We start from the raw sequence: 27,007 nt of genomic DNA, 5'->3' as shown, positions 1-27,007 counted from the left end.
GTCTATATTCAACAGAGTAATAAGGAGAAAGCTTGAAAACAAAATACTAACATAGCTGACATATCACTGTCCCTCCCAAGGAAATGGTGCCTCCTTTCAAATTATGACCTCTACTCATACTCATGTTCAAATTGGGAGGAAGTTCCAGCTTCCTGTAGTTGTTGGGTGGGTTGCAAAATTGGCAAGCACAAGGGTGAAATACCAAGTTGCTCCTTGGTAACATGGAAAACCAACAAAAGCAGCAGCTGAAGATTCAAACATCCTGCAGTAATGCTGCAATAGATGTCAGGAATCTGACAAACTGCTTACAAATCTCTCATTCTCAAATACGACAGGTGAGTACAGAATGGCAATAACATACAGCTGCCACCATCATGAATATCATGGGGCTACAAATAGTCCCGGGGCACCTTAGGGTACATATACATAGCAACACTATTTTGAAATAACTAGTTCTATTCCAAAATAACTTAGGATATGTCTACACTTCCACCCTCTTTCAAGAAAGGGATGCAAATGAAGACATTCGAAATTGCAAATGAAGCCGGGATTTAAATATCCTGTGCTTCATTTGCATATTTGCATTATGGCGCTTTTTCAAAATACAGTAAACTTCCGATAATACGGCACCTTTAGGACCCAGGGGGTGCCGGATTATCAAATATGCCGGACTATCAGAAGGGGGGGCTATGAGGGGTCTGGAGTGGGGTGGGAGAGGATGCCACCCCAGATCCTTCATAGCCCCCCCTTACGATAGTCCGGCTCTGTCCCAGGTGTCCCTGATTCAGCCGCTGCTGGTCAGTTTCAGCAGCAGCTGAATCGGGGATGCCTGCAATAGAGCAGCTGGGGTGCTGCCAAGTTGGTCCCACAGCGCCAAGAGGCGGCACTACGGCACCAACCCAGCAGCCCTCCAGCTGCTCTTGGGGACACCTGAGACAGAGCAGCTGGGGTACTGCCTGGTTGGTCCCGTAGCGCTGCCCCTCGGGGCTGTGGGACCAACCCGGCAGCACCCCAGCTGCTCTGCTCCCGGCTTCCCCGATTCAGCTGCTGGTCAGTTTCAGCAGCAGCTTAATGGGGGAAGCCTGTCTGGCTGCCCCAGCACTTCCGGGTTCCTGATGGTGCCAGACCATAAGGAGTCCCGGAGCATTGGATGCCGGACTAATGGAGTTTTACTGTAGTGCTATTTTGAAATAAAACCCTTCTCTCGAAATAACCCTTATTCCTCATACAATGAGGTTTACCAGTTATTTCCAGAGAAGGGTTTTCTCTCGAAATAACTGTGTCTTAACAGCATCTGTTATTTCAAAATTGCACCATAACGCGAATATGCAAATGAAGCACGAGCTTTTTAAATCCTGGCTTCATTTGCAATTTCAAATGTCTTCATTTGCATCCCTCTCTGGAAAGAGGGTGCAAGTGTAGACATAACCTGAGTCCGCAGCTACACAGCAGGCAGTTATTTTGAAACAGTGTCAAAATACTGTCAAGCTGGAGGATTTTTTACTCCAACTCCTGTAAACCTCATTGTCAGAGGAGTAAGGGAAGTTGGAGGAAGAGTGCTCTATTTTGAGATAAGTGCCATGTAGATGCTCCCTATTTCTAAATAAGTTATTTTGAAATAAGAAACTCAGTTGACAGTTGTCAATTTATGTAGCTTATTTCGAGTTAAGCTCTGCAGTGTATATGCTCCCATAGGCTACGTCTACACTATGAGTTTTCTCAGCAAAAAATATGCTAATGAGGGACTCATGTACATGAGTTACAATCTCATTTGCATATTTTCTGCCGATCCGGTTTTTCGCTAGGGTTTTTGTGCAAAAACAAGCAGTGTGGACATTTTCTTTTTGCGCAACCCCCCTTTTCCTGCAAGATCGGTAAACCTCCTTCTTTGGGGCATAAGGATCATGCAGGAAAAGGGGGGTTGTGCAAAAAGAAAATGTCCACACTGCTTGTTTTAGGGTACCCAGGCTCCCTAAATATAATTCATGGGAACAATTTGATGGTGAAGAAAGAGTCATAAACGCCAATGTGTTAAGTGGGGAGACACCTAATCTAGGCAGTTGGAAATGCCAAGGAGACGTGCAGCCTTGGTCAGAGGAACTCTTCACTTGTAATTCATGGCTGTGAATCCACTCCTGGAGCTAAGCAGTCAGTCCTTTCTTGCAAAGGTGACGTGCTGTTTCACCACCTATATATAGCCTACTGGTCGGGTACCTCTGATGTGGGTGGCTTAGGCTCAAGACCCCCTCTGCCTGTTTTGGAGCAGAGACTTCACTCAGGTGTCCCATATGTGACAGGAGTGCCCTAGCCACTGGAGAATATTCTCTGTATGTGAATGTAGGTATCTTTATTCCACATTGCATAAAATATTTAACAGTCATGGCTCAGCAGTGAGAATGAATGACAATAGCCCAATGATTAGAGCAATAGAATCATTCCAGTCCCTGTTCCCACAAACAGTTAAATATTTCCTAGAAAGTGAAACAGTCTTAACAAAAGATTCATCCTTTGCCCAATAGCCCAAAAGTTAGGGCACTGACCTAGGAGCTGGAAAATCTAGGTTCCATTCTTTACTCTGAATCACTCAAAGTGGGGACTTAGAACTCATGGTTCCCACATCTTGAGCAATGCAGAAACATGCTCACTGGCAGCTGTATTTTGTGTAAGGCCCAATCTGATAAATCTGCTCTCAGGCAGCCTCTGAGCATGCCTACTGGATTAGGCCTCATAAATTAGGCAGGCAAAGGAATGCCTAGTTTGAGAATCTCACCACCAGGGCCTAAGCACTCAGTAGAGACAGAACTTGGTTTGTGCATCCCACTGGCAGAAATGTAGCCATCTATGCAACTTTATAGGCAAAAATTTAGGCAACTAGGGAATTTAGATACCAACAGGTTAGGCAGCAGGGTTTTTGAGGGTCTAGATTTAGGAGGTGGGCACTAATCTGGCAGTCGGGCACCTAACTCCCTTTGCCAGTCAAACTTTTACTGTCATACTCTTTCCATTCTCGACTTGCCCTTCATTTACACCCCATTTGTAAAGCTAAAAGTGAGGACAGTCTTAGTCCAGCCCAAAGATTCTGTAGGAGTTGGCACATAGTGTTAAGTTTCTCCTCTGCATAAGTAGGGTGGCATCTTTTCATCTTTGGTGTTTTCTACACCATAATAAGGGCCATAGAAAAGTGACAGAAAGAAAACAATTGCTGGGAAAATTCCAACTGAGGTATTAAGCCACCCTCCCAGAGACAGGTTTGGCTCACCCCCACTGATTAAAATACTATGAAAATGTAAAAATGAAATGGAATGATAAAAACAGTAACACTGTTTCAGGAAACTAGGCTACTAAAGGTGATGCTGCATCTGGAGCCTGGGCCCTGATTGTGGGGCATGTTCCAGATGTTTTGTTCCACTGCACCTGTGCAAAGCTGCCCAAAAGCTGGTTTGGCTGGCCCCCTGCATAATGCCATTTCAAGAGGTATGGAGTTCTTATGCGTTGCCTCCCACCTCCTGTCTGCTGGCACAGGAATTGTCTGGGCTCTCCCCAGAGGGTACGTCTAGACTATGAGGCTCTGTCTAGACTACGCCTCTCTGTCGACAGAGAGATGTAGATTAGGCTCATCAAAATTGCTAATGAAGCAGGGATTTAAATATCTTGCACTTCATTAGCATAAACATGGTTTATTTCGAAATGGAGCTTTTTCGAAAAAAAAAAAGACAGTCTAGACACGGATCTATTGAAAATAAAGCCTTTTTCGACAGATCCTGTATTCCTCAAAAAATGAGGTTTACAGGATCTGTCGAAAAAGGGTTTATTTTCGATAGATCCACGTCTAGACTGCCATTTTTTTTTTTTTTAAAAAAGCTCTGTTTAGAAAAAAAGCGATGGCCATGTTTATGCTAATGAAGCGCAGGATATTTAAATCCCTGCTTCATTAGCAATTTCGACGTGCCTAATCTACATCTCTCTGTCGACAGAGAGGTGTAGTCTAGACAGAGCCTCATACATCCTAGCAATCATGGGCTGCCAGAAAAAGGGCTCTTTCAGGGGTTTGGCCCCTTGTGTCAGGAGTTTGGCTCAGCACCACCCTGGGACTGGCAAAGAAAATGATGAATTAAAGCCACCATTACCCTCCTACTCCAAGCTCCACCATGTGCACCACAAATGGACTCCGAGTTCTGGCTCTGAACATTTGTAACTCTAGTAAGATAGTAAGGCAATGTGACGTTGCCTACGGTACACTCTGAAGTGTTGGACAGCTGTTTCCCCTCAGTTCTCCAACCTGGGGTGCCATTTACAGTTTCACTGTGGGAGCCATCATTCCTGGCCTGCTCATACGCCAGGTACATTGGCCCAAGCTACACTGCAAGAGTGCCTCCACCAGCGACCCTTGAATTATACTGCAGAACAACACCAGTACATTCCCAGGTCCAAACTTTCCTTCAGAAAGATGCATCTTCTACTGCACAGCACTGTCTTGGACAATACAAGTTCATATGAAATCTGCCGTTTCATTAGTAGAAAATGATATGCACAAACCTTGTTGTCTCAAATGTTGTTTCCCAAACCCTTCAATCCAAACACACTGGCTCAGATAAAACAATAAAAACAATTTTATTAACTACAGAAAGATTTTAAGTAATGAGGCATAACAGTTGTAATTTGTTTATTAAAGGTAAAATGCAACTAAGAGCTAAGTTAACAAGCTAAAGTAAATTAAAAGAAAGGGCTTCCTTTCATCACATGTTCACATCAGTCTGTCTGGAATCCTTTCAGTCAGGACCCATTCCCCAGTTCTATGGGACTTCTTCTGTTTTTCAACTATTGCTGATGCTATGAGTATAGAGATGAGGAGAAAAGGGTAAGAGAGGAGTTTCCTCCCCTTTTTTTTATAACAATTCTCTTCTTTGACATTCATCTTCAGCTGGGGTTCAGGCAACCGCAAGCCTGTTTGCACAGGAACCTCTTAGCTGTTCTGCTGCCAAGATATAAAATTCTTACTCACATCCTTTTTCCTGCCAGAGAATGGCTGCCTATTAAGTGACAGTCCATTTGATTTTATTAACACTTTGCTGAGGCACCAGTTTGCCTTTTGTCTCTGAGGAACTGCTTTTCTACACTTGGAGCCGGCCTTAGTAAAACCACACAGTAGAATCTTATAACTTTACATACAGTATTACCAAAACACATATTCCCTGTACACTAATGAGCAGGGAATTATGAGTTTTCAAATTATATCTCACAGGGCATATTGTGAACAAAAAAAATCATAGTCTGTAAAAAGGATGGACATGGAAATATAGACTGCCTTAGAGCTGTTGGAACTGTTATGCTGTATTGCTAAGGGTAGAATGGAGGAGTACAAAGAGTGTGAAAGGAGCAGGGGGGAAGTGAAAGTGTGCCAAACCCAAAAGAGATACTGAAAAGAGAAGTGAAAGATACACTAGGTAGAGGGGGAGACCTACTCAAAGAATGGGGAGTGGGAGACAAAACGATGCCCAGATCTTGTTCCCAGAATGCATTTTTTTCAGGAAGAATGGCTCTTGTGCAAAAGCCTCTTGTGCAGAAAGCGGCTGCTCATTAATTATGCAAATGAAGCATCACGATATTCCACACTTTGCCTCATTTGACTATTTCTTGCACAAAACAGCGCAGTGTAGACATAGCCCTGAGTTTTGTGATCCCTTTTAACCCTAGGATTACAAAACAGATGGGTCCTGAAAAGAGTTGAATAGCTTGCCAGATTAGTCCAGTCAAATTGTCTGAGACAGTCACATGCTTGCTTGCCATGTGGAAAAAAACTTCCTCCTTGCAACCAGGAAGCACCTCCTTGAGACTTCTTTAATTGAACAGGCAAGGAACAGAGCTGCTAGAAGCTTACAGCAACCTTGCTAAGGTACCTCTAAAGAGAAGGTATCATTTCCTATCCTGTTTGTTATGAGTTCTATATTAAATAGAGGAAATTTAGTGATAAGGCCATGATATCTATTACAAAACTCCTGGAAGTGTACACTGGCAAAGGAGGTTAAAATCCATTTTTTCATACCTAAGAGAAACACTCATGATTTTTAGGCCCATAATATTATTCTGTTTATATTTTAGTCATGTATTTGTGCCACATGGGTTTTGAGAGAATTTGTAAAAGGTTTAATTTAGTGTTTGTGAAAAGTTCCACAATAACAACACTAATATGTGAAATCCTCAGGACAATTAGAGAACATCTATAATAGAGAGAATGATTGAAGCTGCTGCTGTCAATCTTCTAAGGTTCGAATTAGCGGGTCTAGTTAAGACAGCTAATTTGAACTGAGAGGGCTCTCCAGTTGATGCTGGTAGTCCTACTTCCATGAGGAGTAAGGGAAGTTGAAGGGAGAGTGTTCTCCCTTCAATTTCCTGCATTGTGACAGTGCCAAAAGTCGAAATAAGGTACTTTGACTTCAGCTACACAATTAACATAGCTGAAGTTACGTATCTTAATTTGACCTTGTCTCGTAGTGTAGACACAACCCTAGGGCATACATTCAGTCCTTGGTCTTCCTGCTGAACCTACAAAGGATGCTAGTTTATGTCCATTTCTCAAGGTGGTTTTTTTTTATTATTATTACATGGACAGCTATCTAAAAGGAAGTAGACTTAGATCACTCACACGGTTCACATAATATTGTTCAGACCATGCTGTTCATGTGTGCTGCTCCTATCATATGTCTCTATACTGCTTTGCTTATCTGGTGTGGTAGGGTGCTCACTCCACACCTCACCTGTGTTACCTACCAGCCCTGTGCTCTTGGGGAGCCAGGGAGTGACACTCTTGGAAAACCATCTCCCTCTCTCAGGCATCTGCTAGAATCAAAGACAAAGCAATGAAAAGGCCAGGGAAGACATGCCTAAACTGCTTCAGACAAGGGTGATACGACTAAGGAAACACCCTCATCTGCATGGAAGATAGATCAGAGAGTCATCTCCATTAGCATACAGAATGGAGACCAGCTCTTCCAAAGCAGGAACCACACCGAACTATAGGATACCAAAAACAGAGAAGCACTGACTGATGGGAAATCTCTGCTCCAGATGCTAATGAACCCAGGCCTGCTCACACCCAAATTAGTCATTATCAGACCAATTCTAGTAATGATCCTATTGACATCCAAAATACTGAAACTGCCTAGTTGCATTGTGAGCTCATCAAGGAATATCACCCATAACCAGATGTGATCAGTCTCTATTGTCTCACCTCTGTTAACCCATAAACAAATCCAGTGTCCTCCTCAAACTATTGTCCTGTCCCTATAAAACAGGGGTGTCCAAACTTTTTTCAAAGAGGGCCAGATTTGAAGAAGTGAACATGCGTGAGGGCCGGGTCGGAGGCGGGCGGAGAGCGCAGGGCACGCCGGCCCCACGGCGAACCCGCAGCCGAGCGGGGGAGCAGGGCTGCGGACGTGCCCTACAGGGCAGGCCCTAGGACCGCGGAGGCCATGCGCGGCGGCGGCGCGGCCGGAAGCGGCGCACTGGGCGCGCCAGTTCAAAAGAGCGCCGGGGAGCCAGGAGAGGGGGAGGAAGCGAGGGCCATATTAAATCGGAACACGGGCCGCAATTGGCCCGTGGGCCGGACTTTGGACATGCCTGCTATAAAAACTCCTACCCTTGCCCAACAAAAACTGTTCTGATACCTGGATTTAAACTGTATCAGTTCCATTGAGACTTCTTCATCTCCTGTCTGATCGTGCTGGGGGCTCTGCTCTGCTCGTCTCCTGCCCTCTGGACCCCCAGCTCCCATCACCATTTGGGAACCCCAATCAGTGCAAGCTCTACGGAGTGGTGAGGTCTCTCTCTCTCTCTCTCTTTCTCTCTTTCTCTTTCTCTTTATTTCTCCCAAGCATACCATCCTGACTCTGCGCTATGTCAACTGTTAAATGGTTAGCTAGCCCTAACATTTGTAATCAGTTTCAATTTAGTTTTAATATTGTAACTGTTAGATTTAATATTGTAACTCTTTTGTGTATTTGGCTATATACTCACTACCTAGAAATAAATAACTTTCATTGTTAAGCTGGTTGCTTCTCTCTTTCTCTTTCCCTCACTCTTCCTCAAGGGGTGTTGTTTTGGCTTCCCCATTCACTCTGCAGCAACGCTTCTTTTACCCAAGCTAAAGATCCCTGTAGTGCCCAAAATCCTGTGGGGTTTGCTCATCATGTGGTTTACCAGTGAATGATTGTGGTGTGAAAATGGGGATAGAAGGTGCTGAATCTGGGGGCTTATGACGATGGCAGCTTAAAGTGTTGTTTAATCCAGCCCACTGAGTCCAAAGGCTCATGAGGGTGCAGTATGGCATTGCTGTTAAACCCAGCCTGCTGAATCCAGAAACATATGAGGGGTCAACTTGTGAGTGCTGATTACCCAGTCCTTTCAGGCGTGCTCTGTTAGTGGGTGTGAGTGTCTGTGTGTATTGCTAAGGTGGGAAGAACCCCATCCTGAGGAACCTAATTCCTGCAGGAGAGCTCCAGTGGGAGGGAGAATTGGCAGCAGGGAGAATTCAGCTCCATATGAGAGCACAAGTAAGCACAAGCAGCACACTGATAGAATTGTTAACCTCCCCCCAGTCACATAAAAGTAACCCTAATAAATGAGCATACCCCAGAGTATTGGGCAAATCTGGTAACACTTGCAAGGGTAAAGTTAACTGAGAAGGGTCTTACCTCAGAGGTTGCATCCAGGGAAGAATTAGGCTGGACAGACAAACCCTAAGGGTATGTCTACACTACCCCACTAGTTCGAACTAGCGGGGGTAATGTAGTCATCCGCACTTGCAAATGAAGGCCGGGATTTGAATTTCCCGGGCTTCATTTGCATGAAGCCAGCCGGCGCCATTTTTAAATGCCGGCTAGTTCGGACTCCGTGCCGCGCGACTACACGTGGCATGGACTAGCTAGTTCGGATTAGGCTTCTAATCCGAACTAGCTGTATGCCTCGTGGAACTAGCCGGCATTTAAAAATGGCGCCGGCCGGCTTCATGCAAATGAAGCCCGGGAAATTCAAATCCTGGGCTTCATTTGCAAGTGCGGATGACTACATTACCTCCACTAGTTCGAACTAGCGGGGTAGTGTAGACATACCCTTAGACAATATCTACACTGCACAGTTATTTTAGAATAAGCTATTCCAGAATAGTTATCTGAAATAGATTATTTCAAAATAGCATGTCTACACTGCAGGGAAGCCTCAAAATTAGTCCAAGGCAGCCTTCCCTAATGTTGACATGCTATCTCGATTTAGAGTCCCAGGAGGAATAACTTAGAATGCCTCTGGTAAGGGGCTATTTCGAAATAGCATAAGTGGAGCATCTACACACGCCTTATTTCAAAATAGCTATTTTGTAATAGGCATTGTTCTTTGTAGAATGAGGTTTACAGAAGTTGGAATAATCTGCTCATTATTTCAAAATTATTTCAAAATAACGGAATTGCTGTGTAGACACTTGCATAGTTATTTTGGAATAAGAGCCGTTATTCCAAAATAACTTTGCTGTGTAGACACACCCTAACAGAAGTTCCGTTGAGCAGAATATTGTAGGATGGGCCCATAAAGAACCAGCAGTTTGAGGCCAGAAGGGTGAAGCATTTACTACCTGAGAGAAGGGAGGATATTTGGGGCTATATAGTTAAATAGTACACAGTTGTGCCCTGGAAGAAGTGTGTTTAGGCTAAAAAATGAGGGGTTGAGGTGGTTAAAGATAGAGCAGAGAGATAAGATGGAGTCTTGGGAGCAAAATACCAAAGTTGCTAGACATAGGGTCCCTAGACCTAGAGTATTGGGTTGGCCAAAGTAGGGGATTTTAACCCTCTACCAGTCCCTGGGAAGGAAGCACAGAACCTATCGTAAGACTGGAAAACTGTCTAGAATGGCTTGAGGATAGCTGATCTAGTGGGACTTTGATATCCCCAAAGGGGAAACCCTTTCAGCAACCTGACTGGATGGCCAAGTCATGAAAAAGGAGCATGCTTAGTCCCAGAGAGCACAAAGAGCTGCCATGAGATCAAATGACAGAAAGAGAGATCTGATCTGAATGGAGCTAAACCCTAGTGGTAAGTGAACCCCATTACATGTTGTCTTTTTAATAATACACTATGGCAGGGATTCATTTTGGGGGCGGGAAAGTGTCCTCAAATATAAACAAACAGTGTCACAGTGGAGATTTTTAAAACAATGAAAAAAGTAAAATCTTAACATCACTTTTGAAAAAGCCATGGTATCAATTTAACAATGGAAATGTTGAGCTCCGGAAAACAGGATTCCTGAAGGTTAATTCAAAAGAACAATACCTGCTATTGGACCATAGAACAATAATGATTGTGAATTGTTCTAACCATTTTCACAGTATTTAATTTTGTCAACCTCTGTTAAGTTCCTGACCAGCACACAATTACACACAGTTAAATCTACACATTTATAATTCTATTTAAAGCAATAGGTTAACTCACAGAAGTAAACTTAAGACTGTGTGTAAATTTCTGCAGGGTCTGGCCTAAGCAATTTATTAGTGCTCATAAAATTATATGCACCTTTAAAAAGAGCAAGAGGGTAATACATGCATTCTTAAAATCAGATTTCACTGAAGCAGCTATGCTATATTATCATTAAGGCTCCATTTTACTGTGGGGTATTTTTAGTAAAATTAATGGACAGGTCACAGGCAGTAGATTAGAAATTCATGGCCCATGACTGTAAATTACTTTTACTGCATACTCCTGACTAAATCTTTGGCCCTCTGGGTCACAGAGGCCTGGAAAGTCATAGAATCCATGACCTCCATGACAGACTTGCAGCCTTAATTATCCTTTTACATGTTGACAGCTCCTTAAAATCAGAGCTATTTGATATCCTTTCCTATTCCAACCCTTCTCCTGTGATATGGTGGGAAATAAAGACGTGTCAGTCCCAGTGCTGTGGCCCAAAACTACTGGGGAGAGGAGCATTGAGCCAGCGACATCTTCACTTTCTCTCTGTAACCATGAAAGCCCCTCAGATGGCAACCTTGGATGGTTCAAACTGAGATTGATCCACTGTGCTGGTATCACCAAGTGTAGGAAGGTATGGTGCTACCATGCTGCAATATCAATTTCTTGGCAGCAACACAAAAAAGTTCTCATGGAAGTGAATGTGAAATCTTTCAGCATTATTGCAACTATGCAGGCACTTCTCTGTGCAGTCAGTGGTGAGCATGGAAGAATCAGGGATTTGGCAAGCTCTGACAGGCACCCAAACCTGTGAGGAATCGTAATGGTAATACAGCTACAAAAGGAGTCATCAAGCCAGCACTAGACCCATGGGTTAGAGCAGATGCCCAGTCCTCAGTATGGATGAAGGACCTTGTCCACAGACTTCTCTGGCTGGAAATCCTTAACACCTGTTATATTAGACATGTTGGACTGTGAATTCAGAATGTCTCATGTAACATTGCCCTTCTGATGGATTTTTCCACTAGAAGGGAAAATATAGCCCTCCGGATCCTGAGCTCAGAGTGGAATGAAAGCTGAGTCTCTTTGAGTCAGAAGTACAACCTATGAAACCACTCTTTCACTGTTGTTCTGAAATAGCTATGTTAGAAAAGTATGCAGTTTCACTCTAAATATGTGCAGTCATCTTTACTTCAGATACCAGAAGACAGTGCTCTTTTCCCCCCCCCCCCCCAAAAAAAATGGAAGGATGTATTATGAAATGTATATGTCAATATAGGAATTAGAGACTGACACTCAGGCTCGTTATTCCTCATACAGGATGACACAACTCCCTCAAAATTTTCCTGGAACCTTATCTCCCACTTTATTCCCAATGCATTTTCATAATAAAGCAGGCCTCTAGGGTTTTAGCATACATTATAGAGTTACATATTGTAAGAACTCCTGAAAAGAACCCTTAGAGATAGTAAGAATAAAATAGGCAAATATATAGTAGATGTGACCTGTGTAATGCAAAGCAGAGCAATTTTGGGGACTTTTTGGAGTGAAGTGATCATGGTTGCTGCCGTTGGTTGTGTGTGTGTGTGTGTGTATGTGTGTGTGTGACTCTACCTACTGGGACCTGTTATTTCAACTGAATTCTAGTGTTACTGATACCCCAATCTCCTTTTGGTTAAGGAACCCTTTCCAACTTTAATGATGGCAAATTAGTATTAATGGTTAGATTCTGAGAGAGATAGTGAAGATGAGTTGATCTTGTGGGATTCCGTGCATACCAGGAACCTTTCACAGCTTGGACAGACAAAGAGATTATTCCAAAGACTGCACTCCCTCTAATCTTGGCTACATCCCTTTTATCTGAAAATAATCCAGATCCTACTTACTTTCCTTATGTGAACAGTTGCATAAAATTACTAAGATTAAATACTTAACAAGCCACTGAAATCAATGACCAAATTCCCATTGACTTCAATAATGGACTTTGGATAGTAATAATGGAATTTGGATGGGTGAGATTTGGCCCAAACCTCCACCTGCTAGATTTCAACTATTTTGGATTCATTAAGAAACTATCCTGTAACTTCAATAAGGAGCATTTGGAAAACATTTGCATCACAAAAATAAGTAATCACATTAATTGTTTCTGTGGAGATAATACTAGCAAGCTACCCAGTAATAATGACATTTTACAAAGCAATTGGTGGCATACTTGTATTCTAATTCATATAAATAATACTCTAGGAAAAAAATCTTACCCCAAAATTTTGATGGCCATGTGATCTCCAAATAAGTACTGTTTTTATCCATACCATCCAAAATAACTGCGAAACCGGTATATCCACAATGAAGCACCAGATTTCGGTATGTCTGCAATTCAGCAGGAGAAGAAATGCTTTCACACAGCCACTCACATTGTTTAGCTTGCATACAAGGAAATAAGTATCACATTTCCTGCTTAGACTGAAATTAACAACTATTTGCCTTATCTTGAAGTGCCACATGGTTCCTGAAATGGGGACAATTTCCCTCTCGTCATTTCCTCAGCTAAGGAGTGAATTGACTTAGAACAATACCAAATCTCCTCCTTTTCTGAAGCTAGCTACTGCATGCAAAGTCATCTGAGAGGAGGGTTCCTTCCTCTGCCCCACAGCAATTCCCCTCATCCTGCCTGCCTTAAACATTCCAAAACACCTATTGCCTTCATTGGGAATTGTGGCTATACCGTGGAGGCTGGATTGGGGGGCCTTATTAAATATGCTTTCCTAAGTGGCTCATGACAATGTTTTTACATTACCCTCCATTATTCCTCAACTAGCATGAAAGGTTAGACCTGACAATGTGATCATTTATATGAATATTTCTAATTTATATACTTCCCAGTTCCTCTGTTAATTTAAGGTGGATATGAGGAGGAAAGAGATTGTTTTCTGGAGTATGGACCATCTTTGTGTTTTGAACACTGCCTAAAGTAACTAGATGTCACGATTTGTATTGGACAGTCCTGAATTTGGGGCTTTGTCTTTTATAGGTGCCTATTACCCCTGTCCTGTTCCGATTTTTTCACCCTTGCTATTCTGATCACCCTAACACTGTTGAGTGTGTTGAGTTCCTAATTCCTGCTTCAGGGGTATACAGGACTGCAAAATAAATTATAAATCATAATATTACACCTTTTAAATCCCAAAATATAACCAAGAGACTTAATGGAATATACATTGTTTATACATACATTTTTATATGTACAATGTAGAAGGAGCAGTAGAATACAGATGACCATATATCCTTGTGAAAACATTGCAGGTCATAGCACAAAAGCTCTCCTTAAATACACCTGCTGAGTAGTGATAAACCTGATCTATAAAATTCTGGTGCAGATTTCAGAACTCTTTTCTCTTTCAGGGTTTTGTGGTGCTTAGTTCAGCCCCTCATAGACAATGGGATCAATTACATTATCCATGTCTGGCTTTGAATTTCAAGATCCTAAAATTTAGGGATACTTAGACATGAGGATTTAGTTGTGAACAAATGTTACTGATGATTCTAAACCCTGATGTTACACCAATCTAAAATTTATTAAAGAAAGAAAAATGGCTGGCTAGTGAAAAACCAATGACTGGACCTTACAGAACAAGAACTGGACATCCATATGGATACTGAAAACATCTACTTGTATGTGAGTATAAAAAAAGGTCAGTAGAACATAAATCCTCGTGCATTATAACATAAATCAAGCACTGGAAAGAAATGGCTGGGAAGAAAGTTTATGTTCAGGTTATTCTATTATAGGATTTTTTCCCCCTTCTTCTGAAGCATCATGTATAGGTCACAGTCAGACAGAATACCAGACTATTTAGTCCACCTCTTTGACCAGAATAGTAATTCCTATTACTGTATATCTTTTGTGTTAAACACTACTAAAAATAAAACAATGGTGTAAGTTTTAAATGTCCTGATTATATGTTTCTAGTGTGATTAGATGCTGCATTTCTTCAGCTGGCCCATCTTGGGATACTGTCTCACATTGAGAACTACATTACTCTGCAAATTGGTACAGTATTATTGTAAACAAGACTACAAAAATACTATCTAACTTGAGTAAGGATGGGTTAAATCTGGCCCATTGACTTTGGACAGAGATGAGATAGTGCATAAGTGGACAGTGAATTGCCAAATTCATTGCTGGTAAATGAGGACATAAAACCACTGAAATGAATGAAATCATCCACCCCTCAAAAAAAGGGAACTAAATTTTGTCCTTAAACTTTTTGACATTGTCAACAAAGTAAAAAGTCATTCTGATTCACACCAATGTAATTAGAAGCAGACATTGTCTCCATTTATAAATTAATGTTGTAAATTAGTGTGTTTATAATAAATCAGTCTGCCTTGGTATGTACTGGTATATTAACTAATTTTGAAAACTAGACCTCATTTTAATTAGCACTTTTCAGGGATTATTGCACTGTATGTATATATGTTGAAGTGTTTTGAAAGAGCTTGAAAGCTTTTGTTTTCAATTCAAGAGCATATAAAGCTTGCTGAAAGAATGTAAGAGACTACGTTTGAGTATGTGCAGTAACTCTATTCTACTCTTTCCATCTGGAGTCTCTGATTTAGACTGGGATTTCCTGTCATTGTTTCAACTTTCAGTCATCTCAGATTTGTCCTTGGTTCATTTACTGTTGTTTAGAGGCAATAATAGTTTTCCTTAACTAGGGATGGAAAAATGTTTCCATCTCATAATGGCCTATTTATTTAAAGGGATAGTCAAAATATGGCAAATGACAAAGAAAATATCACTGAATGTAAAAACCACTGAAGATGCTGAGAACAGAAGAGGCAGAGAAGATGAACTCGCTCCCTTCTTGTCAGTCCAGCAGTCCATTTTATCTATTAAATTGTGTGACATCTGCTGCAATAGTTCTAAATTGTTGAACGATTTTTAAAGGACTGGCATCTTATAAATATTGCACTATAATCACAAAAATATTGATTAGCAATGTTATTTACACATGGTAAAATAGTAATTGATGTGTGAACATAAGAATAGCCATATTAGGTCAGACCAATGGTCCATTTATCCCGGTGTCCTTTTTCTGACCATGGCCAAGAAACTTAGATAATCTGAAATTGCCTCGTTCTGTATCCCCTGTCCTTCAATCCCATCTTTTTATAGTTGGTGGTTTAGGGACATCTTGAGTATAGATTTGCAACCCTGATCATCTTGGTTAATAGTGCATCCTCCATGAACTTGTCCTGTTCTTATTTTGGACCCAGTTATACTTTTAACCTTCATAACATTCTCTGGCAATGTGTTCCACAGCTTAACTGTGCATTGTATGAATAATTATTTCCTCATGTTAATTTTAAACAACATTTCAGTTTTTTAATGTCTAACATCACATCATATTCTAATGAGGATAGTGGACTGGTCAATGTGGAATGACAATACATCAATATGACTGCAATCAGTGTTATGAAGAACAACTGAGATCCCAGATCTGATGGCATTCCTGAAGAAGTGTGGAGGTGAGATCCTGCTGAGGTGATAGCATGGACTATTTCTGAATATATGGAGTAAAGATGATGTATTACAAAGCTTCAAGGACACCACGCCTCTTATTTTAGGAGGGATAAGGGATCTTTCGGAAAAGGCTTTATTTTCCGAAAGATCCACGTCTAGACTGGCGCTTTTTTCCGGCAAAGCTCCGTGCCAAAAAAAAGCGGCAGCCATTTTTATGCTAATGAAGCGGGGGAGATTTAAATCCCCGCTTCATTAGCAATTGCAATACGTCTAATTTGCATCCCTTTTATGAAAAAGGGATGCAATCTAGACGTAGCTCTAGATAAAACATCCTGTGTGCTACAGTCACAGTCTATGACAGGATAAAGTTACCAATAATAAGGCTCTGAATGTAGGCACTACACAGGGATAGAAGTCATGCTTAGTGCATCAGAATTAGGTTGGGTTGGGCTGGTCAGATGTTGAGGATGGCTGACACCAGAATGCAAAAGGAGTTGCTGTACAGAAAACTGAAAGTGAGTAACCGGACATGAGGCCAAAAGAAACACTTCACAGAGACGCTGATGAACAGTGCAACATTGAGGCTGACAGCTAGGAGTCATCAGCCACAGACTGATCACTCTGGCAAGCAGTGGCCATGACAGGGTTACCCAATTTGATATTATCTAACTTCCATAGATATCCTGAAGCACAGAGGATGTATCAAACAGTGCCAGGCTCAGGAGACACAAATTATAATATCTTCCTTGGCATTGAGCTACCTATGCACTTCATGTTGAAAGGGCTGCCACTCATATCAGTCATTTTAACCACAACCCTACTCTCAAGACTTAAAACTATTGTCACTGTCATCGTTGGTGACAAAGGACAGCAGCAGCATATGTAGATCCATCTAACTGGTTTGTTGTTGAATAGGTCTATAGCCATTGTTCCACCAAGGCCTGGAATATATAGATTTCATTTGTTACCTGTATTAAGAGAGCAGAATCTGAATGTATGGTGTACTGTGGTCAAAACACCTTGCATTCTGCAGAAATGCTTCCTAGCTGTGGATGCAGTATGAGTAGTAATTCAGGAGGCATGAAAATTAATAAAAATACTCCTGTGACCATCGATAGGCTTTGGATATAACCCCATATACTCACAGAAAGATAAACACTTTTCTACCCTTGTTAATATTTATTGAGGATGTGTCTCTGAAATCAGCCTCAGAGATCTAGTGGGAGGAATTCATGAGTGAAACTATTGGTATTGCTGCCTCTAATATTACTGTGTCTAATACTGATGGTTTATTCCAAACATTCATTTTTCAGAACTGATTAGCATGGATTTACCCTAAGCCTAATTACATGTACTGGTTCCAATTAATCCCCAGCAGAGGTGGGCCCAGAGATGATGCATCTGTCCTGTAGAAGCTAAAAGTGGTCCCACATGGTGATATGACACAGGGCATGCTGTATATATTGGTTTGGTTTTTCTTAATGCCTCTCCCATGTAAGAGTCAAAGTTATTTAGTTTTTTAGTTACTTTAGGTTTTGCTTTTCTTTAGGCACTGATCTTAGCTGGAAATCCCTCTTTCATCTCATTACTTGAAAGATTTACAACTGTACAAGTTTTGCTCGACCAGATCATTTATAAGGAAACAATGCTAAGTAGAATAATGGTAAACTTTTAATCATGATAACCTACAGTGGTGGAGATAAATTTGTTTCTTAACACGATGAAGACATATGTTTACTGTAAAAAATAAGGCCTTTCTGAAATTTAGAACAAGAGGAAATCAGAGAGGAAATGGTAAGAGTGGAGGTAAGACCAACAATTGAAGGAAATGCCTTTCAGCGATCATTGAATGCAGGGGCAGGGATAGCTCAGTGGTTTGAGCTATAGTGTGGCTATACCTTGATGTCCTGCTGTTTCATGGTGCATCCGCATTTCCATTAGAAACCCTGTCATTCACTGCTGAAATTCTGCCAAAACTTATATCCTTGGATATTTATCAGCTAAACTCCACATAACTCCACCACCAAAAGTGGCTCTTGATGGCTCTAATTATCACCACACACATGATTTTATGAAAAGGAAGAGTAGGCTTATGTCCAAAGTAGAGTACTGGTATTTGGACCTGTTTGAGTTAGCAAACAAAAAATAATGTATTGCCACAGAGATCAATTATATGAATTCAAAGAAAGTTGGGTCCCATTTCTGGAAACAGTAGATAACAAATATTGAGACTGCTCAAACAATGCCAGATCTCTAATCTTCTTTTCCACCTCCATTGTGGGCTTCTTCCTTTTCCTATGTATGTATAATTTTCCTATTTTACTATGGTTACCTCCACCCTAACATGTTAAGGCTATGCATTATTGTCTGGCTTTATATTGCCTGGTCTCTTGCAGTTTTGAATTAGAAAACTGCATAATTCTACTGGAGATCCCTAAAAGCGTATGATTATCCAGAGCTGTAAACTATTCTTTATGTATTTTCATTTTTTAATTAATTCACAAACATGGTTGTTCATGTGTTTGGAAATGATAAATCCCATTATAAAGTCCTTTGACCTTAATGAATCAAATCAATGTATATATCTATATATGTAGTATTTGTGTACTGTATTTTACACTACTCATGTACTATGTATATTATTTTCTGCTCTGCCAAAACTATTGTTTTAAGTATTGTATTTATAAAATAGTAATAATTGTGCTTCCAATCTGAGCATGGGAGAGATTGCTTTTCAAACTTCATGGTACTCACAGAACAAAGCTTTTTATTCTCTACCTGTCATTTGACAGAACAAGGTTTGGAATTCACATTAATGACTTAAAATAGCCATTAGGAAAAACTCAAAATTGCTACAGAAGAAAAAGATTATGCTCAGAAGAACCTCTCTGTTGATACCCACAAGTCGAAAATAATTGCAGGTAAAATTTAGAGTGTAGGGATGAAACTCTTTTGCCTTTCATAGTTCTTATGAATACCAGATACTTTGAAAACTGGGCTGTCCTTAGGATTTATGAAGCCCTACACAGTACTATAAAATGGGTACCCCTATGTCCAATGACAGGAGTGGGGAGATGATGATTTTTAGAGATGTGATTTTATAATCTTCAGCAACATACTACTGAAATTATTTTTTTTAAATTAAACGAAGGTCCTTTTGACTAACATAGTAAATTCAGAAACTGACAGTGTATATACCTGGGTTTGGCAAATGCCTGTTAAATGGCTTCATTACCACTTGAATAGCTCATTCACAGGTTCAGTACTCTGCTAATAAGTCTGGCAGGCTTTTTCACTTTTAAGTTAACTAGATCTTCTATGAAGGAAGAAGAAACACAGAAAAGGAATAGGAAGAGGCAGGTGGGTGGACATTAAGACCCAATGGTGTCCCAAATTTTCTGGTGCTCTACACAGCTACCTATTCTGCATATGAGTAAGGATGACTCTGTTTGAAAATAAGGTCAGAAAACCTATGGATTGATGAGAGTACTCAAGTCCTCCCTCCATTTTCCCTCCCAGGAGTTATGGTGTCTCAAATGACATCTTAAAATCAGTTTTGACAGCTTATTATATGCTTTCTATGAGGATCATAGCAGAGTCACTCAGAAAATATAAAACACAGATGTGAAAGGGAATTAGGGACATCAGACAAGTCATTTCTGAACCAGAAATCAAAAAGAAGAATGCCTTAATTCCTGTTACTTGTATGACAGTTAAGTAAAATAACACCCAATAGGCTAGCTGATTACAAGTCATATAACATCATGGGACAAGGGATTCCATATATTGGTTACAGATGGTCAAAGATATAGGCTCTATCTGTGACCCGTTCTGTCTGCTTTTGCAGCAGCTAACTTGTACAAAGTAGCCATAAACCCAGCAGACTGATTCCCAGCATATGTTCTCTACAATCTTGAATAGCATAGAGCCATCCCAAGGACAGAAGTTGCAGCCAAAGTTCCATTATGCTGGCTGATCTGTGGCAGTCTCACTGCAGATGACACACAAATCCAGGAAACAGTAAATAGTGAACAGGACAAATCACTGGTTCAAAACAATTTGGGTTGCTACAAATTCATTTCAGTACTATCAAATATAAAGTCCTACATCTAGGAACAAAGAATACAGGCCATACTTTCATAATGGAGTATTCTATCCTGGGAAACAGTGGGTCTGAAAAAGACTATGATCGATAAGTAGTTGAATATGAGTTCCTAGTGTGAGGCTGTGGCCAAAAGGACTAAAGTGAACCTTGGATGCATAAATAGGGGAATCCTGAGTGTGACAGAGTGATAACTGTAGCATCTTAGTCACTGAGGTTACTACTGCACTGAAAAGACTGTGGGCCAGTGATTCTCAACCTATTTACCATTGTGGGCTGCATATGCAGGTCTCTGTGTTATGTGGGCCATACTCTCACACTATATTTACTACCTATTAGGCCCTCAGGCTGTCACGTGGGCTGCAGCTGTGTGGTGATTGGGTGACAACAGCCTGCTGGCTGCTGCTGTGTGCTGAACTGGTATCAATCAACCTGTTACTGGTGTTACTGGTGAGGGTTACTGACAGTTGTTGGCAATTGTTTGGCTAATGCAATAATTGGGTTAGTAATGGGGAGTTAAAACAATTGGGAGGAAAAGAAAGTGAGTGGGGAATTTAGTGAGAGGGTGAGCTCCATGGAAGGCTCAGGCTGCTGTATGCCTATGCTATATCCTGCCATATTTGGAAATTGAGGACTAATGGTACATGTAGGTGAAAAGGAACACTGTGTATTTGTGACTAGGAGACTGTGAAAACAGGCTCAGCAGTGCCACTCTCTGGGTTGTTGTAGAAGCACCCAGTGACAAGAGATTATTTTTAAATGCTCTATGTACTTGTGGTGTCCACCATTCAAGAAGGATGTTACAAACTTGGAGGGGGTTCAGAGAAGAGCCATGAAAATCATCAAAGCACTGGAAAACATGCCTTATAAATGAAAGACATGGTGAACTAGATTCACAAAAAGACTTAAGCCTCTAACTGCCCCTTTAGGTACCTAAATCTCAGAATCAGGCCCCAATAGGATTCAAAAGACATGACGGAAAATAGCCTAACCCACATGCAGGGCTTGAGCCAGTTGTAGGCATTAGGACTCTAGAGGTGAACTTATACAGAACAGCCTGGGTGGAGAATGAGGGTACGTTTAGACTACACGCCTTTTTCGACAGAGGCTTTTTCGAAAGTATCTTTCAAAAAAGCCTTTTTCTAAAAAGAGCGTCTAAATTGCACTAAGCAGATCGAAAAATTGATCCGCTTTTTTGAAAAAGAGCATCCAGACTGCCTGGATGCTCTGTCGAAAAAAGGGCACCTGGAAGCACTTCTGCCAGGGCATGTGGGCAGCCTGTACTTCCAGGTCCTGCAGCATGCTCTTTGCAGAGATGTGTGCTTTAAGGGATCCTCCTGAACAGCCGTTGCTCTGCTCCTGCAGCTGGCTAGCCTACCTCCTAGAGGGACAGCAAAGCTTCTGCAGTGCTTGCTTTGAGTGCCCTACTTTGTGGGACACCACAGCATTTTGTTTCCTGGTTAGTTTTTGTGCTTTTATTTGTTTTTTTTGCCATAGAGCCGGAGCTGCCCCTGGGCAGGCGATGGCCCCACACTGTGATGCTGGAAGTTCTGCTGCATGTTCATGAGACCATCATCATGTTCATGGCAGAGCTGGATTTAGAGCCCAGCTCTGAGCCCCTCATTCAAGCTGCAGCCCCACTCCCCTTACCTCCTAATTTATTCCTGGAGAGGCGAGTTTGGAGGCTGGACACCAGTTCAGACTGGTGGGACCGTCTTGTTAGGGAAAAGTGGGATGACTCCACTTGGCTCCAAAACTTCCGTATGTGGAAGTGCATGTTCCAGGAGCTGTGTGCCTGGCTTGCCCCTGCCCTACAATGCCACGACACCCACTTGTGGCCCACCATCCCCCTGGAGAAGTGGGTTGCTATTGCTCTCTGGAAGCTGGCTACCCCCAACAGCTACCACTCGGTGGGACACCAGTGGCATGAGGAGGTCTACTGTTGGGGCCATTATGATGGAAGTAAGTCACTCTCTGGGGACAGTCCATGGGTGGTGGGGATGGTCAGGACTGAGCAGAGGGAATGGGGTGGGAGTGGTAAAAGCTCTCCTGGCCTCACCCTGCCATGGTGTGGGGGGGCTTTTGGGGTTTGGGAGGGGTGGGATGGGGGAGTACCTCTCATCAGCTCAGGCAACTCCTCTAATTTCCCGTTATGTGTGTTTCTATTTGTCCCTTTCTGCAGGTGGTGACTGCCATCAGTTCAGAGCTGCTTCACAGGACTGTCCACCTGGGAGACCTGGATACCATTGTGGCCAGATTTGCGTGGCTAGGATTTCCAAACTGTGGTGGAGCACTCTATGGGACTCACATCCCAATCCACGCACCGCCCCATTGAGTAGCCCAGTATATTAACAGAAAGGGCTAGTTTTCCATGGTGCTGCAGGCTCTGGTCAACCACCGGGGACAATTCAGAGACATTTGTGTTGAGTGGTCAGGCAGGGCACACGATGCCTATATCTTCCAGAACTCATACCTGTACTGCAGGCTGCAGACTGGGACATTCTTTCCGGAGCGAAACTTTGCAGTCAGGGATGTGCAGATGCCTATGTGCATCGTGGCTGATGCAGCATACCCCTTATCCCCTGGCTTATGAAGTTGCTCACTGGACACCTGGATGTGAACAGGGAACTGTTTAACTCTCACCTGAATCGGGCTCGTTTCCAGATAGAGTGCGCCTTTAGCCATCTGAAGGGCAGGTTTAGGTGCCTGCTCACTCGGCTAGACATGGGGGAACGCAACATCCCTGAAGTGGTGGCTGCCTGCTGAGTGCTGCACAACCTGGTAGAGAGGAAAGGGGAGGCCTTCTTCCCAGGCTGGGGGACATGGACCAATGTGGAGGGGAGGCAGTTTGAGCAGCCCCTGATAGCTGCCATCCGCCAAGCCCACCAGTTGGGATTGTGCATTCAGGAAGCCCTGATGGAGAGATTCTCCCAAGGAGCCTGATGAGTTTCCCCAGGGCCTTTCCCTGCAAAACCCATCCTTGCCCCACGTTGTACACATTCACACAGAGAACAGAAACGGGTGTGCTTGACAAACGCTTACAGTTTATTGTACTGTTATATGTTACAAAATCTATATCACTGTTTTGTAAAGAAAAAATAAACTTTTGTTAACAAATTGCTTCCCTTACTGACTCTCAAAGGTGGGAAGGGGGATGTAAACCGGGAAGGGGGATGTAAACCTAGAAGGGGGAAGGGAGGCTCAGGGTTGAGGGTGCCACCTGGATGAAGAGCTCCTGCCACCTCGGGTGCAGGAGCCTGCTCGGAGACGGCCGTGCAGGAGGTGGGGCCACACCTGGGTCTTGGATGGCAGGGTTTGAGGGGGCGTAGGAGGTGAGGAGGGGGCAAGGGATGGGGGGAGGGCAGGCTGAGCAGGAAGAGCAGGAACAGGCACAGGACCGGGGAAGACCATCGCCTCCCGGATAGCAGCGCAAATTGCAGTGCGCTGCTGAACAAACTCATCCAGCAAGCGACTGCGCCACTCTGCCTCTGCCTGCATCCTCTGTGTGATTCTCTCCTACATCCCTTGCAGGACCAAGATGGGCTGGTTTGTCAGGTCCAAGTATGTGCACCAGTGCTGACCGATTCCATGCAGCCATCTAGGTGGTGGGACAGGTGTGGTGCTACCCTCTTGGACAGCTGGTCCGGCTGTGGAGGACAAGAGGGAAAAGTCGTCAGTCATGCATGCTCACACTTTCCCTGAGAGGGCATGCCATCCTTCTCGGTAGTCAGTGCCTGTCCTAGAGTCAGGGGATGCTCATGTGGTCTCAGTAAGGCATGGTGTGGCCTGGCCAGCAGCCATGGCCTCCCTGAAGCCCAGAAGTTGTGCAAGCCACCATCCTGCCCCTCCTCCCTCTCCCCCTCCCACACACCGTGGCCAAGAGGCACAGACAAGCGTCAGCCTACAGTTGGGGTTCCCACAGGTTGCTGAGAAGGCTGAAGCTGTGTGGCAATCCCAGGGTCACCAACCCATGCCTGCACCAGGCATCACTATCTGCAGGAGCAGATGTGGGTGTAGGGGTAGGACGGCCATCCCTACGGTTGGCCATGTGTGGCCGACCCACCCCACCCCGGGCTGCGATCAGCATGACACGTCACAGTACTGCACCATCCACCTTAATCCCGCCTCTCCTGTCCTGTGCATGTTGGACCCTCACAGCACTCACCTGATGGTCCCTCCCCGGTGACTATTTTCTTCCACTATTTGATCTTAGGAAGCGGGTCTGGCCCACGAAAGCTCATCATCTAATAAACCATCTTGTTAGTCTTTAAAGTGCTACATTGTCCTGCATTTTGCTTGTGCTCCTGGTGTCCTCCTTCTCCTCGTCTTGGAGCTGCTGGTCCTCTGGAGTGTCATCCTGAAGCTGTGGCCGCTGCTGTACAGGGGTGTCCATCCCAGACCTCACTACCTTCTCTGTAGACAGGGATTCCCCTGCCCCCCAGGATCCGGTCCAGGTCCTCATAGTATGGACAATAGTGTGCTGTTTCCCCAGAGCAGGAGCTGCGCTCATGGGCCTTAACATACCCCTGCCGCAGTCCCTTCACCTTTGCTCTGACCTAATCTAGTGTGCAGGGATGGTGGCCTTTTTTGGCAAGGCCATCAGCCATTCTGCCATAAATGTCGACTGCGGGGCCTGAAGAGATTCCTCCTGGGACCAGAGCTCCAAAAGGGCTTTGATCTCAGGCGCAGACCAGGAGGGTGCCCGCGTTTGGTGCCCCTGGCTTGGTGCAGTGATGTGTCCCTGGAAAGGCCAGGGGGGTCCCTGGGACATGGCTCTGAGTGGGCCTTCCAGCAAGAGCCAAGCAGTCAAGGTCCCGGTTGGAGTTGACTTGCTGCCACAATGGTACTCGTGGATGCCTGTGCCTTTAAAAGATGGCTACAGGGAAGAACAATAGAGGTGAAAGGTCTGGCAGGAGTGTCCACCAGGGCTTCTTCCTGGAGGCCTTTATTTTCGGAAAAAAACAACAACAGTTCCCATGTCCACACATACCTTTTTTCGACAGATGTCTATCGAAAATAGCGTTATTCCTCATAAAACGAGGTTTACCGCTGTTGACAAAACCACCGCATTCTTTCGATTTACTGTCAACAGAACGCAGTGGCAGTCTAGATGCAGATAAAGAAAAATCTACTTTTTACATATAATTCCTCTAGTCTAGACACACCCTAAGAGAAATTTCCTTCCTAACGTTCAGTCCCATGCTTAGGGCACTGCTCTGGGAAGTGGGGACAGCCCCCAGTCTAGTCTCTTTCCCCCAACATGAGGAAAAGAAGACACCTGAACAAGGATTTGCTACCTCTTAGGCAAGTGCCGTAGCCCCTGGTAGGCTATAAGATATTCTGATGTGGGGCTCCCTCAGTATCTCCTCTTGAAGCTGTTGCACTGTGGATTGATATTTTAAAAAATCAGTGGTACACAATTTTGGATTTCCCACTCCCTGGGGGAGTGCTTTAACTACCAGTCTATAGCATCCTATGGAACAGTTTCAACCAAAGAAAATCAAGCCAGTATAATAGCAGAACACTTAGCTGAGATACAGTAGAGCCCTGATCACATCCCTCCTTCTCAGGTGAAGGGGGAACTTGACCCTGGGTCTCCTACATCCCAGCTGAGACTCTCTTAGCTCACAGATTAGAGTAATGAGAGGAGTCCTCCTCTGTCCCTGCTTCTTGTAGAAACCAGCATAAGAACCTAACCTTGAGCCCATGAGTGATAGGGTGAGCCTCCCCCGCATTAGACCGGAAGGGATTAACCCAACTCTGAGAGTAAGGGAGGCCACACCTCCTGTAGCATGCTAGGCATGCTTCAGCTGCTCCGGGATAAAAGAGGGCTACACAGGGCAGTTGGGGCAGAGGGCCAGGAGCTTGGGTAGGGGCTCCTAAGCAGTAGCAGACCCTGCAACAGCCACAGCCCCAAGAGCAGCAGACCCTGCAGCAGCCACCGCTGCAACCGCAGCAGCCGCAGCCTCAGCGACAGTCCTGGCTCGGGAATACTGCTACGAGGCCCCAACTCGCCGAGCCAGGCCCTGAGACCAGAACAACGCCCAGGGATGGTAGGAAGGCGTTCAGGGCGGGGGTTTGACCTCTGGGAGCCCAGTGCGCTTGGGATGGAATCCCCGCTGAGCAGGCAGCTGCACTATCGCTGCCAACAGGGCCCTGGGCTGGCACCCAGTAGAGAGGGTGGGCCTGGGTCCCCCTACCACCCCCACCCCACGGCAACCCAGCTCCCAGCCTATCTGTGAGCCAGGCCTTCAAGGTCATCCGTACCCTGGGTGAGAGGAGCTGTGTTTGTGATTGGGCCGCAGAGGCCGTATTGATCCTAATAGGGGTGAATTGGACTAGTGACTAGGCTGGAGAGGCCATATTGATCCTAATAGGGAGGAACCTAATTTGGAATGAAGCCGGAGAGGCTGAGTTAGCCCTGAGATTAGAGGCTGTACTTTATGGGGAACTACTAGGGGGTGCCCCGAGCCCTAGGACACTCAGTGACACCATGTCTTCACTAATTGGAAGATTGACGTTGTTGTGATTGAACTTCTGGCATTTGATTTAGCGAGTCTAGGGCACCTCTGTCAGCATCCCACACTCCTGCTTCTGTGACGAGTAAGGAAAACCAACTAGAGTGTTTGCTAATGTCTCCTGATGATTTTAAATGAAATTATATGTCCATGTGTACTTGAAATTGGCCCCATTTCATAGCCCAGTTTTCCCAAAAGAATTATAAACCTCAAGCATAGCTTGAGTTTCAGGGCAGCAATAAAAAGCAAAATTACTTCCGTTATGCTAGCTTAGCGTTCTTAATGAAAATTTTATGTGGCTCTAGACCAGTTTATTTTGTCACAGTCCAGCAGATGGCATTAGCTGATTATATTTGTTTTCTGCTGCTAATTTGAAGACAGTTAAATGATTACTTTTAACAATGTTTCATTA

General features: G+C 43.6%; 1 protein-coding gene across 1 annotated transcript in view; it reads right to left on the bottom strand.

Annotated features, from left to right (window-relative positions):
- Positions 1-12,909, bottom strand: part of MYCT1 (MYC target 1) — a 40,289-nt gene extending 27,380 nt beyond the window's left edge. The window contains exon 1 of the mRNA XM_006114976.5: positions 12,707-12,909. Within this exon, the coding sequence (XP_006115038.2) occupies positions 12,707-12,878 (172 nt within the window). The 5' untranslated portion in view covers positions 12,879-12,909. The remainder of the gene's footprint in view (positions 1-12,706) is intronic.
- Between the last annotated feature and the right edge of the window lie 14,098 nt (positions 12,910-27,007).

The sequence above is a fragment of the Pelodiscus sinensis genome, chromosome 3 (genome assembly GCF_052426305.1).
Source record: "Pelodiscus sinensis isolate ZL-2025 chromosome 3, ASM5242630v1, whole genome shotgun sequence".
NCBI classification, from domain to species: domain Eukaryota; kingdom Metazoa; phylum Chordata; order Testudines; family Trionychidae; genus Pelodiscus; species Pelodiscus sinensis.
Note: the sequence above shows the minus strand (reverse complement) of the source record. Positions and strands in the feature narration are given on the sequence as shown.